At 46.4% G+C, this 16,726-nt stretch overlaps 1 protein-coding gene and 1 long non-coding RNA gene across 8 annotated transcripts in view; one reads left to right on the top strand and one right to left on the bottom strand.

Moving 5' to 3' along the window:
* The window catches only part of LOC124072700, a 91,779-nt gene extending 75,329 nt beyond the window's left edge, over nucleotides 1–16,450 (top strand). The window contains exon 3 of the long non-coding RNA XR_006845575.1: nucleotides 15,760–16,450. This is a non-coding gene — a long non-coding RNA (uncharacterized LOC124072700). The remainder of the gene's footprint in view (nucleotides 1–15,759) is intronic.
* rbfox3a (RNA binding fox-1 homolog 3a) overlaps nucleotides 1–16,726 on the bottom strand; it is a 450,354-nt gene that overhangs the window by 3,932 nt on the left and 429,696 nt on the right. For 6 of the 7 annotated variants that reach the window (XM_046414282.1, XM_046414288.1, XM_046414283.1 and 3 more), the window contains 5 exons: nucleotides 12,519–12,651; nucleotides 11,393–11,432; nucleotides 9,045–9,103; nucleotides 6,185–6,263; nucleotides 1,905–4,067 (listed from right to left, as the gene is read on the bottom strand). In XM_046414282.1, the coding sequence (XP_046270238.1) occupies nucleotides 4,023–4,067; nucleotides 6,185–6,263; nucleotides 9,045–9,103; nucleotides 11,393–11,432; nucleotides 12,519–12,651 (356 nt within the window). In that variant the 3' untranslated portion in view covers nucleotides 1,905–4,022. Of the gene's footprint in view, nucleotides 1–1,904; nucleotides 4,068–6,184; nucleotides 6,264–9,044; nucleotides 9,104–11,392; nucleotides 11,433–12,518; nucleotides 12,652–16,726 lie in introns of those variants that run through there. The other variant, XM_046414287.1, reaches the window with a different exon arrangement.

Below are 16,726 nucleotides of genomic sequence, written 5' to 3'. Positions count from 1 at the left end.
TATAGGAATACATATAAAACAGTTACTCAGAGAGAATTGCGATATAGTGTGTGTGTAAGTGTGTGTGTGTAAGTGTGTGTGTATGTGTATGTGTGTGTGTGTATATATACATTTAAATGTATTTACAAGTACGGTAACTTTTTTGCTTGGCTCTCTTTTGTACAAATCTTTTAGGTGGATTAATAAATGCACCTGCCAGCTTATCAGGGCTCAGCGATTACTTGTGATCAATAGAAAGGATGGATAAAGATTGTTTTTTTTTTTTTTTTATGTAAACATATCTCCGTATAGTTTTAGTAAGTGTGAACAAAATGTCTGGATCAAATAGAGGTCTGGTTGCATATTAAGCTGGTTATGGAATACAACAAAGTCAAAGTAAACCCAAAGATATCAAAGTGTTTTATAAATTCACACTGAAATGCTCTTGACTCACTGTAAGCATAATTAAACGGCTCAGACCTCTACGATACTGACTGCCTCGGTTATTTACACGGCCTGTGCGTGACGGTTAAGCCTTGATAAGCTGACGCTGAAACAGCTAAACGATGCTAATTTGAACTTTTTCTGTAAACTGTAGACAAACCCGTGCAGACGACAACACTCGAACTCGTCCCCGCGGCAACACGACAGTGAGAGGAATGAGTCTGTGATGGACCCTCACCGTGAGACGCGTGAGGACCGTCCATTAACGTCCCCGTTTCTGTTGATGCGCTTTGATCAGCTGGTCTTTTAAAGGGGCAGTTCATCCTGAAAGCCTGCAGGTGAAGTGGTTTGTGGTGACGTTGGACTGGGCTGCTTTCTGTTCTGTTCCTGCACACCATGCTGGGTGCTTTAAAGTGAATCAGAAACACACACGGAGGAGCGTTCTGAAGCTCCGTATGGTGACATTTTCTCACCTTCACAACAGTCTTATGTGAAATGGGTCAGACTCTCAGAAAGCCAGCGTGGTCCTTCATTAGTTGAGATCTGAGGTCAGAGTTAAGCTACTGTGATGTTGCTGCAGGGACTCGGAGTGAAGTCGTGTTAAACTGTTAGCTTACTGCAGACTACAGTATGTTAGCAAACTGCATTCACTTCCTCTTCCTCCTGCCTCGCACACAAACACACACACACACACACACTCTAATGCATATATAGATATATGTATATGTATACAGCACATAGGCACACACGTTCAGATCGGATAACATAAGATCTACTTGGTTGCAGTCTAAGTAGCAGTGATCTCTAGCTGAACACCCACACGTGTACTCTGCTGCAGAGTTTATACGAGAAACTCCTACAAATGCACAAACCGGTTCTCCTGTTTGAAAATGGTAGAAATAATATTCAAAGTTCTTTTTGACTCTTATAAAAAACCCCAAACGGTGCGTACGTACTAGCATATAAAAGGAAGAACAACGTTTGTTAACTCACATAAAGATTTTCTTTGACTCTTGAGATAATCGCTTAATTTTAATCTTTTTTTTAATATATACAACATTACTCTATATCATTTTAACATCTCGACTAAACATGACTAGCTCTATATGATATTTTTATAAATATGTTACATCTGAAAAAGTATTGGAAAGGAAAGCAAAAAAACCCCAAAACAAATAAAGTGCAACAAACAGATTTTTTTTTTTCTTTTGATACCACAAACACTTTTGTGAGTACATATAAACTAAATATTACTGGCAATAGCTTTTAGTGGTATTTCCATAGCTGCACTGAGATCAGCTAACAGGAGCTACACACACACACACAGACACACACACACACACACACACACACACACACAGTTTCTTCTCAGTTCACCTCACGTAGCACAAAGTTGTAATAGAAGCCAATGCAGCCACAGTGTTTGGACTAGGAGGCGAGCTGCTCTCACACACATTTACATCACGGCTCCTGACTGTGTGTGTGTATACAGTTGAAATGTTTTATACAGTATATGTCTACATATATATATCATACAGGAGCTTTAACAAAGAACAACAGTACAGTCTTATTTTGTCATCCTCTCTTGGGGTCGCTGCTCAAACAAAAGTGAAAAATCTTCTAGAAAGCCGTGTTGCAAAGAGGACAAACCTGCTGGTTGTGTTAGAAATGAACCTATCCTGCCTGCTGAGGAGTGAATAGCACTGTATTCCAGTTTGTGAGTTTCAGTTAGCTTATCCTGAGGTAAAACACTTTGTGCAATGCTTAAAAAACAGGGAGAGGGCGAGCGCGGCCAGTCTGTCAGGTCCACCCACCTCAGTGCTGTGTGTGTGCGTGTGTGTGTGTGTGTGTGTGTGTGGGGAACATGTGTTACAGTGCACCTCTGAGTACAGTTCATCTGCTGTGGTGTATCAGGGAGGACACACAGCCGTGTCTTCTGCAAATTCAGTCCGTGTGCGACCGTCTGCGTTTAGCGGTCGTATTTTGGGCTAAGCAGACCAATCAGCCTGCTCGGTGAAATGCGACACATTAAAGCTTTGGCGCGTCACTTTAGGTGCGAATGTCACAGGGCCGAAAACAGAAAATCGTAATCGTAAAGAGCGCAAAAGTTCGTAGAGGGAGGAGGTTATTCAAACGCGTGACTTTCACCAGGAGTTCATGTCTGTTTTAAACTATGGCCGTCAGTTAACTTACACAACTTCCATCACATAAGTAAGTAAACGTAATTAAATCAAAACTGGGATCTTTTTGCGGCGTTCGCTTTGTGTGGCATCCGGTGAGATCACGTTGAATCGTTCAGAATGGCCAATAGGAGGTCCTGATGGAGGCTGTCAGGTGGTGGAGGTGGAGGTTCAGTTCAGAGTAAAACTGAAGACAGCTGAACCAGAATTGTTTTGGCATTTGACTTCGTTTTTGACTTGGTTATTAGTTGATTATAAAACTCTAACATCAAGCTGTTCTCTACTCAGACGGTTGTCGTGATGTTCCACAGGACTGCATTTTATCGTTAGCGCTGATACGTCACGTTAAGGCTGCCAGAGAGCTGAGCTGCTAACACAATAACTACACTGAAGCAACAGCTTGAGCTGCGTGAAGTCTGAAAAAATCACAGTAATGATTGCATCGGACACGTTCAGAAAGCCTGTGCTACGACGCGGCTGAGTTTGACACGGTCGGGTCCAATGAGTGAAACCATTTCAGGCAGCACGCGGTTCTTTTGGCCTGTGACAAGATGCTAACCCAGGCTGCTGGTGGGAAAAGCAAACGCTGCGCCACAAGACTTTGTCCCTGAACGCAACTCAGCCAGAGTTACATTTCCTCCCAAAAGGCGACCGCTGGCGCAGAATGGCTGCATATAAAGGTTAACAGTGATTTGCAGGAGACTGGGCTGGAGTGTGAGCATTGTGAGTCCAGGACAGAACTCTGACCTTCATGACCCTTTGCTCTGCATGCTGTCATACCACATAGTACAGCTTGTAACGCTCCACTGCAGGTGCACAACAGTAGGACTCCAACGTTGGAAGAATAACAAAAGCAATCAGAGCAGCGCCGTCTTTGAGCTAAGAATCACCGAGGCATGTGAGTCAGGCTGTGGACTGAGCTTTACTTCTGCACGCTGAATGATGGATCAGTGATCGGCCTGATCGGACCTGCCAAGTTGGTCGTGTGCGTATCATAGAAATGCCCCAGTATATTCTTAGTCAGATGACGGCGGCTGCATACACACACCTCTGAGCATGCATCATGCGTGCTGCAGTAGGCTCACATTGGTTATGGTGACACAGCACCCGTATACGGCAATCAGAGATAATGCACATGTGCATAAAACTGTCCAAAAGAAAACCAAAAGCACAGAAATGAATCCAAAACAAGAGCAGACCAATGATGACATCAAATAGGTTGTTGTAGAAATATCGGCTTGAGAGGGAGTCAGGGGAGGGGGCTCAGCATGGGGACCTGGAAGCTTTTAGTTTGATTTAGCTCTCCACCCAGGACCAGGTGTTCGCCTGTTTTGAGTTTTTTTTTTTTTTAATTGTTTTTGTTTGTTTGTTTGTTTGTTGGGGTAATGTCTCTGTCTTTTCTCGCGTTTTTTCTTTCTTTTAGTAGGGAGTGAAGCGACTGTACCCTCCTCTGTATAGGCTAGCCTGCAACATCAAAGATGAAAAAGTACCAATCAGTATTCAGGTGACAGCTTTACTTGGTTTTTCTTTGTCCACAAATTTCCTTCCGTTTCCCATGCGAGTTATTTCTGTCGCTAACGGCTTCCGTATGGGAACAATCGTGAGGCGGATTGAGATATTTAAGCCAATAATCGGAGTGTGTGTTAGGACCAGAGTCTTCTGGAGCTAAGGGGGATTGGTGGAGCTTTATATGAAGTAGAAAAGCAAAAAAGGAAAAGAGCTTTTTCCTAAACAAAAAAATTACAAACACTGGACCTGATCGGGTGTATTTTTACATTTATAACATTAAGCACAGTTAATTCAAAAAATAGTGTGCCTTGTGCTTTTAAATCATTCCATCTGAGACTCTAACGATATCAGAGATTCAGCTGAAGCAGAATAAGTTCAGAGGTTTAACCAGAGCTCCTTTTCAAGTCTGCACCTTTCTGAAGGGGCAAACCACCACAGGATATTAGCCCTTAGGTTTAGCACCATGCTCAACATATCTAGGGCAGACGCGCACGTAAAGCATGCACGTGGGCCTATGCATGCACACCTGCGCACACACACACACACACACACACACACACACACACAGTCCTTCCTCTCATCTTTGGGTGGCTCTGCTGCAATTAGGAATTCAGATAAACTCCAAAGGCTACTGAATGTCTTCAAAGGCTAATTCTGCCTAATTTCGCGGAGCCCCTCTTGCTCGTGCAAAACTTTCATCCGTATGAGATGCTTCTGTGTGCTGGAAATGAGTAAAGAGAATTTCCAACCTCGGAGGAACTAATTATTGTATAGCTTTTAAATGCAAAAATGACTCCTCTCTGCTGGAGGACCATTAATCAAATATGATTAAAGAATTAGGAACCGAGCTGGTCTTTTCTCCTTCACTCACGAGTTTATGCGATGTTGGCCTGAGCCTGGCCAATCTCTCCACAGCCTCGCCATTTGTTCAACACCACACACACGCACACACACACACACACACACCACACACACACACACACTCGAGTCTCTCTTAACTCCCTGAGCTCCCAACACACACAACATTAGCTCTGATATTTTTAGGGGCCAAATCCTGTCCTTCTGCTTTCATTGAGAGGACGAGCAAAGTGTCAGCGAAATGGAAGGAAATTTAGAGGAAAAAGAAGAAAGAATTAAAAAAAAAAACATTCAAGCACATTTTTTAATTAAGTAAATGAAGAGGAAAAAGAAATGTCTTAATTAATGAAAGCTTTTAGCTAGCAGCTGCACCGGGGAACTGTACGCTGTTTTTTTTTTCTTCCTTTTTTAATGTTGAAAAATCGCATGCATGCCGGAATGGTAAATTTGAGTCATTTCTCAAGCTGAGAGCACGTCTCCGATCAAGCTTGTGGGCAGGAGGGGAGGGCGAGACAACTCCCTCCCTCCGTCTCGCTCGCTCTCTCTCTCTTTCATGTCCCACGGCACACTGCTGCATGCGTTTGATGGTCCTTAATCTCTAGGTTTGGTCTGTGAGCCCGGTCCCGTCCCCTCATCATCATCAAACAAAACCAAAGAGAAACTCTCTCTGTTCCAAAAAAAAAAGATGTTCTTTTATTTATCTTCATCATCATCACTTTTTCATCTTTGATGTTACAGTAGCTGCAAAAGCTAGCTAAAAACAGACATTAACAATCCAACTTCATCCCTTTGAGTTTGGTTTGGCTGAATGGAAAAACAAAACAAAACAAAGATGATCCAACTCGCTCTGCAGCGAGTTGAGTGAAGGAACAGAAAGCTTTGAAATGTTATGTAAGATGCAAAGTTTGTTTGCTGCAGTGATCACTCATTCTCATTTCAGGAGGAACTCGTGTCAGGTTAATGTTGCATGGGGTGGCGTTGCACTAAATGCCTGAGCCAATTTCCACATGCTGGGGTTTTTACAGTACTCCTCAGCTCCACCAGGGTGCGCCAGATAGCATGACAAAAACTCAATCAGTTGATGGATTAATACATAAATAAAAACCAGTGACCGCTGCAGCCTCTGGTCTTTATTCTGAGTGGTGTGAGTGCTCGTGTTGTGATGTCTCAAACAGGGTGCAGGCAGAAAAGGGCCGGCGGTCTCGTAGACTTACCATGGTCCCCACACTGTATGTGGCGGCAGGGCCAATCGTGTGGTGGTAGGGGTCTGCTGTTGCATAGACTCTGCCGTAGCTGCACAACGGGAGGCACAGAGAACACGGTCATTGATCTATCATTGACGAGGAGAGCAGAACATTTATGCATGCTTGTTTAATGCTCAACCCCTCGAGTCAACTCTTTCAAGTCTCTAACACAATCAATTATTTCCCTCCTCGGCCTCCTGGGCTTCCTGCATTATACAAGGTGGTTCAGAAAGGGGAGTTCAAAGGTTGGTGAATTATACTTGTCTTTTCATTGTCATCTTGATTAGTTGGATAGAATAGGTAATGAGCACAGAGAGGGAGATGCAGAGGGAACTCGGTTGGAGCTGGAGGGCTCCGTCTCTCACCCTGTGCTTGTTTACCCAGGCTGCACACTGGGCTCACGCCCCTGTCTTTTCATTGTTGCTGGTTTGGAACTAATCCTTCCAATTTCCTTCTGAGACAGGACAAGATGTGTCTGCCTTATTTATTTATTTATTCGACTTCACATATTCCTCTATTTACTTTCTTTTTTTTTTCTTCAATGCTCGCTTGCAAATGAGGGTCTGCATGGAGCAGATAAGGCACACCCAGCCAAGGACTGAGGGCACCAAATCAACCAGGAATAAAAAAAAAAAAAAAAAAAGAGTGGAAGAGAGGAAGAAAATTCTCCTTAAGGAGACAACAAGACATACAGCGCTCATGCCTTTCGCATGAACTGCATTGAGTTATATAAGATCTAAATATGGCTCGGCCCATTTAAGTCCAGCAGCACCCAAGGTCAGTGAGCAGGACGTGAAATCGGAAAGGCTGTCTCGGCTCCTTGGGGAGGAGGCCGGTGCCATGAGATGGTCAGGGAAAGTCTCCGTGGTCCTCTTATCTTCAGTGAGCACCGAACCCCACAGGCCCTCTAAGGCTAATATATCTACAAAATGACTCTCAGCAGAGTGGCACTGCTGACGACCGGCAGGTCAAACCACCCTGTGCAATGTCACCCAGACTCAACAGAGAGGATTGGAAGGCGGCAGGGTCTCTGCAATGTGACTGGCTCCTCACAAAGCCTCTTTGATACATCAGACTGGCTGGTATGAACTCTGTTTAGTTACTTAAAGGGCTTTGGTAATGCAGCCGGCGAGCACTATAGGCTTTTCAGATAATAAAAGTTTCATATTTTGCAGGGTGTTTTTCACACGCCTTCCACAATCCCGGTGACCTCTTTTTGTGATTGGCTGACGGCTCCACTGTTAAGTCTGATAAGGTATTGCTGAGACAATACCGACAAACCCCTATTGATCCAATGGGCATGAGCGCTTATTCAAAAGGAAACAAACAGACAAAGCAAAACAAACATCTTGGGGGCGAATTACATTAAATCTCAGGGAAAAGTATAGGCAAGAGAAACAGGAATTAAATCACTCAGAGAGAGAGAGGGAGAGAAAAAAAAGCTGCTGTCCAATTTCTGCTCTCGCCGAGCACGGCTGCTCATAATTCGAGCCGCGGCGAGGCCTGATAAATCTTACATTATCGATATGATCTTCAGGCTCTCAGGCAGGGTGTACGTTATCACAAGTGACATGCTCAATCCTTCCCAGATTAGATTCCCAAACCAGCCCACATCCCGGCTGACAACGGCTTTCAGGGGCCGAAATGAATCAGCGACGCCTCCTCAAACGGAGCACACCTGAACCGGAGTGACATCACTCAGAAGTGATGGAGTTCCTGCCGGTCCATCTGTGCCTTCTCTCTGCCTCCCTTCCACAGACCTGAGGCCATTCATAAATACCGCAGTGATATACCCACTCTCCCATCACAAGCAGAGAGCCGCGACATAGATCACCGCTTTTCTCATTCAGTCCAACAAGGTTAGTCTTTTTTCGTGTTCTTTAGCTCCGAGCTAAAAAGAAAACGGCGGTTTGCCTAATAGATGAGATAACTGCGAGGGAGGAAAGACCCCAAATAACCTACAGAGGGTGTACAGAATATGCTGTTGAAGCAGCACCACATTCATCACGTTCATTCTCCATCTGCGATTGGCACGTAGATGTGATGCTTTCCGTTAGGAAAACACTGTAATCGCTTTATTAGATATCATTCAGTGGCGTTTGCTGCACTCCAGCTGTTTTATTCATTTCCCTTCAACCTTCCCTTCAATCTTCTTTCTGCTTTAGTTAAAAATTTTCTCTGTTTGGCAGCCTGAAGAATCAATTTGTAGCCTCAAATCAAAGTTACGATCCTGATTCCGTGAGAGCTGGGATGCGGCTAAAGGCTGGGACAGGGGCGACAACGGACTGGGAACAGGCGGTGGGATCGTGACCGGGTATGAGAGGAGCATCGTCGACGGGCTCAGGCGTTCACGAGCGATGGGATGTAAAGGATGTTGTTACATGGTACTGCATTTTGTTTTTATTTACATTTGCACAACGTTTCGGGAATCGAGGTTATGGAACGTAGACCCGTTTTATCAGCATCTTGTTCCTTCTGCCCACTGCTGATGGGGAAAATACAGTCTCTGCCTGCTTTAAGAAAAGAGGCTCTCGCTCGTGTTAGGGTTTTTTTTTCCTTTCTGTTCTATGAAATTGCATTTGCTGGACATCTAGGCTTGACATAACACTGGCTATGTTTGATGAGAAAAGAAAAAAAAAACACAGCAAAAACTAAGAAAACAGACCCAGAAATTAAAGATACGTTAATCTAATTATGTATTTCAGGCTTGACTGAATGTGGATGGTCTGGGACCGTTGAAGCATGAAACACTTTCTACATCAGTGGTTGTTCTACATCTCTCACTACAGCCCTTTATTAAAAAGACGAAAACGATGGGAAGGATTCTCACCTGTCACTGTAAGCAGCGGTGGTGGTGGGCTGGGCAAATCTGTATGCTGCATAGCCACCCTGTAAAAATACCACAGTGTTAATCAATGATAAACTACACCTGCACAGAGAAAGGTTAGATCTCAGACACACGAGGAAACAACAACACGGACGCAGAGCTTTAAATTGCCTTAATAATTAAATGTCACTGCACAGCGTTTGGTCGTCAGCTCGTATCCCCAGCAGCTGCAGCTTCCCTTTCAGACACCAGAGGGTGCTGTTTGATATATGGTGCATTAGGCAAGCGGTGGCAACAGGGAGAATGACTGATGTTGTGAGAGGCAGCGAGTCATTGTCACACTCGAGGCTCATCCGAGTAGCAGCATAACAGAGGCCACGTGAGCCAACTCCCCAAATTCAGCCCATTTTTAGATTGAGGAGGTTCTGCTGCTTCATTATTGAAGAGCCCCCTTTTTCCTTTACACGACCCCCCTGGCTCACAAATGAAGTAAGGAGGCAGAAGACGGTCGGACCGTTGGGGAGTCAGGACCGCTGTATTCATTTGCCAGAGTGGGGAAGGAATTAAAGACCTCATTGTGGAGTGCTGCTATTACTCTCTTTGAAAAATGAAGCTGTTCTCCTACTGTTTTTCTATTAGTGCCACTGGAGTGTGTGCCCATCTGCGTCCATACGGTGGATAGGTGGCTTTTAATAATGCATGTTTTCATTCATTTTTAAACTCATGGGGAAAGACGTCCGACGGAGAGCGGTGCATAGCGGCAACCGTGCGGTGGTCGCAACCACGGCTGCACATGAAATCAGGTCATGGGCCACAGCAATTGAATCCCGCTCCCCCAGTTCCCCTCAAGGTTCTTCCACAGAGACAGGAAGTCACGGCACTCGAGGCAGATGACTTCCTGTGGGACGGCCATGCCTCGGGACCGTGCTGATTACAGCAACAGCCCGAACAAACACGGACCAATAAATCACTCTCCCACATTGTCAAATCCTGCACACAGCAGTGCAGCACATTTGTTATTTTGTCGTGTGGAGTCGTGTGTGTTTGTGCATTCACGTATGTGTGCGCTCGTGAAGGTGCGCGCATGAATATGTATTAGCACACGTTATGCATGTAGTGTTTGTGTATGTACATTTCTGTGTATGCAGGCAGTATTAGCAAGTCATCTGTTTCCAAAAGGAAGCTTCAGCGCTGGTTTTGACAGCAAGCCTGTGTCCACTGAATGATTGTGGAGGACATTCAGGGCTGAGGGACAGCTTCCTCTCGGTCACCCGAGACCTTCATGCACACTCTGAAGCAGTGCAGTGGCCAGTGCCAAAACTAATGGCAGTAAAGCACCAGGGGCTGGCGTGACGGGTTGAGTGATGGGGCAACCTGACCAGGCCCCGGTGAAGCGACACCGGGGTGCAGGCCTTAGCCGGAGGTGGCCGAACGAGCGTGAGAGACCAACAGTATCACTCAGAGCACGGCCCCGGTCTCGTCCACGGTGGTGGATGTCACTACAATAAAAAACAGTGAAATGCTGTCCTATCATGTGGGCTGGTGTGAAAGCCATATATCACTGGGGTTCAGCACTTCGATCCCAGATGCTGGTTGTCGTCAGGGCGAAAGTGAGAGGCAACCGTCCGCTGTCATCTCGCTATCTCAGTTGACGGCGGCGCAGGGAAAAAAAAAAAGCCACAGAATCAAAGGGACAAATTACATCCTCCCACAAACGTTTGGACTAATGTCAAAGCGGGCAGCGTGGTAATTTCAGCATTATCTCCACAGCGGCCGAGCTTTTCTCTGTCAAGGGCGACGTGCAGCAGGGCCGGCCCCAGATGTGACCCTGCCTGCACAGACAGCTCCAGAGGGATGGCTAATCCCTTTATCTGCCGCCGCTCCTCTTATCTCTCACATGGTGATGGCTGGGAGGAACCGGCTCCACTCAGGCCTGCACAGACCCCCTGGGGCAGGCAGGGATATCCCAGCCAAACCCTCCGAGTGTACATAAAAACAAAACAGAGGTAGCAAGAAGGGGGACTGCAGAAGACAAAAAACCCAGACAAATCTAAAGTAAGAAATGACCTAAGTTGACACGGGACACTGAGCCCGGGTCTGCCTCGTTGCCAAAGTCTGAGATCATAGGAAGAGAGAAGAGAGAGAGGAGGGAGGAGCTGAGGGGGTTTTAAATTTTGTTGTTGGGTTTCTTGGCACAGCAGACAGAGGCCTAATCGACGCCGGCTTGGCAGCGAGGCTGAGAGAACGCTGGGGGCTGAGGAGATCACGTTTTTGTCTCCAGGGCTGCACTTTTTGTCTGCTTTACTTCTGTTTCATCTGAGCATGCAAGAGGAAAAGCCAACTGTACTTACATAGATCTCTGCACCATAGAAGCCATCTTGGTACACCACCCTGCGAAATTAGACAACAGGAAAGGAGCATTAGTTGATTGGGTGTACATGCTACTCTACTGAATCTCAGCTCTCGCCGTTCTTCCTGTTTCAGCCATTTGCAGCTCTGTGTGGTCAGCTCTTAGCGGCACATCAAAGCGAAAAGTGCAAGCGTTTCACATCCCCGTCCAGTTCTCTGCTCTGCTAAAATTCTTGTCTTTCCAGTTGCTGCAGTGTTCATGGGGAGTCACGAGGTGGAGGGGAGGACAAAAGAAGGCAGCGAAGGGGCTCCGTCACATGACTCCACCATATAAATCAACCAGCTGCCATCAGTAGCAAAGGGCCCAGGAGTGGGAGGGAGGGGAAAGGGGATGTGGGACTTCCAGTGCCGTCTTCCAGCGGCAAGTCTCTCTGCAGTAAGACGGATCCTGATCTAATCACAGATAGACAGCAACACCGGGCCCTCGGCCGGGTCTCCGTCAGACCTCTCCCACGGCCACACAGGCCAGTGCTGATAAGAGCCGAGTGCAAAGCAGGGCTGCACAAAGCCAGGAGATCAACAGAGGCCCTGGTCACAGTCCAGTGAGATCTGCCCAGTAATACGCTATCTCAGCTCGCTGCAGCTCTCCCAGTGGCTTTGTTAGTTACTTCTTTGTCAACAGTACAAATATAAGGATGAGCAGAGTTACTGCATGTACATACCCATACCTCGATACCAACTGTGATTCTACTCCCTAAAGACCCCTCCAGGAAGAATGACAAAGCAAAACTGATCTGCAGAACCTGAAGGCCAGCATTATTTTTTGCACAAACTTTAGTTAACTCCAGTGTTGTTGATATCAGAGAGTAAATCCTAGGACAAAACAATGTATATAAATAATGACTCCACTCCTGTGTTGAGCATAAAGTATATGGCTTTGAGACATCACCATATCTCTTCTTTGAAATTGAGAAATTACGACTTGCACAAGACTGCAGCATCTGCATGCAAACAAATAATTGGAGCAGGAAATTCTTGCATACACTCACACTGTACTAAAGCACGAACACAACTGTGTGTCTGAAGTGCTCGTTGCCGTACTGTACTACTCAGAGATTCAATACTCACGCTCCGTAAGCTGGGATCGGCGGCGGCGGCGGAGCTGTGCGGAACGTGTTGTACACAGCCCGCCCTCGACCTCGCAAATGGGCACCCCGATAGGCCACCGTGGCGCCTGTGGCAGGGTAGGGAAACCCTGTTACTGTGGAAGGAAACACACGAGAGAAGAGAAAACGACTTTGAGGGAGCATCCTCGACTTGGCATTGCTTACCTTATGACAGAATACATTAGAGAGAGACGTGTGGCACTGCTTTCCCTATGACAGAATGCATTATGGGGAAGACAGGGAAACAATAGATTTAATCTTTTCTAGGTGCGCCTCATCGAGCACTCTCCCCTTTCCCAGCTCGCTGCTTTGTGCCGTACTCAGCAAGGATCCACATTTGCTGTACGCATCCTTTCCTGATGCCTGGTGAGGGGGCAGCCTTGAAGCATAGGCAGGTAATGGATGCAATACCACTAGTTTCGCACCACGGCTTTTGCATAGTTTAGACACAATGGGCTAGCCGCGAGGAGAGCGGCGGGGGGGTGGACCGGGGAGAGGTAGAGGGCGTTTCTAGGTGCTGGGCAGAGTCAAATGGGAGGTGAATGTTGTTGAACAACCTGACTAGATGTTCAGAACTTCCCCCAAGGGGAAGTGGAGCAGATGGGCTGGGCGGCCAAAGCACGAACCTCAGCATGACCCCCGTCTCGAAGCCCATCTGGGACCATCTTTAGCCAATCACACAGCTACATATGTCCACTGCTGATGGCTACCGGTGAATCACAAAGGGAGGTTTGGGGTTAAAAGCGTCAGGGTGAGTACCAAGGGTTGGTGTGATGATGCGACAGAATGTCTGCGGTCACGGACTAGAGGACAGGCGTTGCGATCCTCAGCTCTCGACTTAACCTTCAGTCAGTCCAGCGGCGGTCTGATTACAGGCTGTGGAGGTGCATACAAACACACCGATCTCTAGACATGATTAAGTTGGCCTCCCTCAGCAATCGAAATTCCCTCACATCCCTCCGGTCCTCACCCTCTCCCCCTCCCCCATCACAGCACTGTCGCCCCCATTATTCTTCATCCCTGGCAACGCCCCCTCATCACCCTCCCCTCACCATATTCTTTTTTTTAAAATTCATTTCCATGACATGTTTTGAGTGAATTCATCACAGACCACTTGAGGTTCTCCAATCAGAAATCTCTCTGTGATGGGGGGTTGTGAGGCTCCTGTCTGGGGGTCTCAGCTGAGGTTAGCAACACGGGGTAATAACATGTATCCAGTGTGTTTCAGATGAACCCGCTGCCTTAAAGGAGCTGGCAGGCAGCCCCTCGCAATCGCAGATAAACTACACCGCACTGAAGATCCATGGTAGCTCGTATATAATCGGTGGCGTATATGTTTCTGCCTGGGGAGTGGCGGCTTGGCGTTACTGTGCCGTGTGCAGCGGCGTTAACCCTGCAGGTGGACGAGGCCAGTGAGCACCCTAATGAACGATGCACACCCGAGCCCCGCTGCTTCAATAAAGCTGACAGGGAGACAGATTAGTGGTGCTTTTAAAAACACAGAGAGCCAGGTTTAATGTCTTCCGCCATTAACATCACGCTCCATTAGTGGGTCCACGCACATATTCAAACTCTGCGTCTCATTTGGCCAGGTAACGCCCACAACGCCCCCCCCCACCCACACACACACACACACACACACACAAAGGTGCGTGGCACTTTGTTTGCTGCCAACATACCAATAGACTGCCCGGACTCGCAGGGTGCCCCCTTTCCCCCACGTGATTTATAATGCTGACCTTGACATTTAAATTAGTCTCCTTTTTTTGGAGCAGTGGACATCTGAGTGCAGTTGCTAAAGGGCAAAAACAATCCTCTTTGATAGTTTCCGAGGTGTGTTCCCCCACCCACCCACCCACCTCTCTTAACAAATCGCTACTATTTCTGGGCCCAAGAAAGTCCAATTGCCTTTCTTTCTCTTGTGAAAATTTGTATGCAATATGCATGCAGTGATGTATGTGAATGTAAACTTATAATGAGTTGGCGATAGGCTACACTGCTTCAATAATAACCCATAAATCAAAGGCACTGTCACACCTTGGTAAGCCCGTGAAAAGCAACAACAGCCACGGTGTGCGAGAGCACAAACCTGGTCTAGCCGCCAAAGTCAAACACCTTTTCCTGGAGGGGGGGCTTGTGGGGGGAGTTGGAGAAAATATGAGTTATGTGCTGGAGGGCGGCGGGGTCACACTGCACCTCATATGTCATATGTGTCAACTTGAGAGAAGCTCAATACCTGCAGAGCCAGTTGGACCTGAGGTAATCCAGCTCTGTGCCAATGATGGGGTCATAACCGGCTCCCATAAAGAAAGATCTGATTTTCCACAAGGTTGATCTCTCTAATACTTCCTGCTCTAATACATCGGGCAATGAGCACTTAATCCACGCACTGGGGACCAAAAACAGCTTAATCTAATCAAGAGTCTGGAGCTTAATTATCCCCCTAACGTACACTCCAACAATGAAAGGATCTGTCTACATATATTAAGATGGCAATTAGCCTTTCTTTTCTGTCATTTACACAGCTGGTAGCTTTTCACAAGTCCTCAAGAAAACTTCACCTAAGTCGAAAAAAGCTGAAGACGTCAGACACGAAGGGTTTTTCTTATTTGATTCTATTTTCCACATTTTGATATAACCTTTGTAGCTGTTTTGTTATTTTATGTAGTAAGTGAAATTTATTGACATTCATTTTCTCTCTTATATTGGATTACATAGGAAAATGCCCTACAGATAACATGCATGTCTCTATAAATTCAAACAAAAACTTTATCGACATCTAAAAGTGTATCAGTACACATTTAATTGCATTCCTAATGTATAAACACCCGTGTTTAATGGGGCTCTCCTGATTTTAATTCAAAGTTATCACATTGAAAAGCAAGCAATATGTCCCTCTCATCGCGACTTTAAAATTGAAAGTCCAGTTTTGGAATCGTGACACCTGCAGTGTTAAAGCACATAAACGGGACGAGGACAGCCAGACGTTATATATGGACAGACCTACATAGCTGAGCCGGTGGAGGACACATTCTGGGGTTTGCTCTGCAAAAGTTTTCATGTAATCCAGATCAGCGCTCAGTGAAAGAGGACAGGGGTGATGCCTACCAGCTGCCACACACCATGATTTGTGCCACTGTCTTGTTTTATTGCCAATCCGTCCATTTGACTGGGAACCCAATCACTGCGCTTCTCTTTCCCAGACCTCGACCCTGGTGGCAGCAGGACAGGATGTGGACTCAGGGTTGGCGCCGCCTGCCTGTACCGTCCCCTAACTACTACTCCCCACCACGTCCTGCATCGGTAGGAGGAGCCAATCTACCCTGGAAGAGGTTAAGAGCGAGGAGCCGGCATGAGGCTCTCATCCGTCATTCTCCTGAATGGGTTTTGAGGACAATAAACCTGTAGCGCCAGGACGAATGGAGACGAAGTGTGCTGTCACCGAGCCAGGATTTATGGCTCCCAATTTCACTGATCTCCCGCACAGAAATGAGGACTGATAAACAGTGATTAATCGCCTTTATATCCCATTTTACTCCCACCAAAAGTATATTAACTGTAGCCATAATGATTTTGGAATACGTTCTGTATCCTGCAAAGCCGATTCTTGTGTTTTTTGGTTTTTTTTCTTTCTCTCAGGGAGGGAAGGAGCGTGATAGTCACAGGCACGGTCAGTGTTTTCAAAAGAGCTAAAACGGCCTTTTGCTGCTCATCAGGGCGGATTTGTTTCAAAAATGTATCTCTTATTTATGTTTCCCATCTTCCCAGCTGGCAAGCATATGTTGTCGTTTAGGCTTGGCAAACTCCAGTGCCATGTCAAGACGACTTGAAAAATTAGCAGCCAATAAATCACCCAACCCCTCCTGCTTCCCCTGCCTGGAGTGGTGGACCACACTCCCTCTGATTTATGAGATGATTTGGGAAGTGTGTGTGTGAGTGTGCGTGTGTGTGAGTATAAAATGGAGAAAGTGTGCATGAAAGTGGGGCCATGTATTAGTGACTGTGTTCTACATAGGTTATCTGTTCCTGTATGCTGGAACGCTTTGGTGTGAGTGCAAAAAGCAGGCAGGGCACGGCGTTGTGTGTGTGTGTGTGTGGCTCAGCAAAAAGGTTCCGATTTTTAATTTAGTGAAAATTCCACCTGAACACGGCACAGTGTATCTGTTGAGA

The sequence above is a fragment of the Scatophagus argus genome, chromosome 16 (assembly GCF_020382885.2).
Source record: "Scatophagus argus isolate fScaArg1 chromosome 16, fScaArg1.pri, whole genome shotgun sequence".
Taxonomy (NCBI): domain Eukaryota; kingdom Metazoa; phylum Chordata; class Actinopteri; family Scatophagidae; genus Scatophagus; species Scatophagus argus.
Note: the sequence above shows the minus strand (reverse complement) of the source record. Positions and strands in the feature narration are given on the sequence as shown.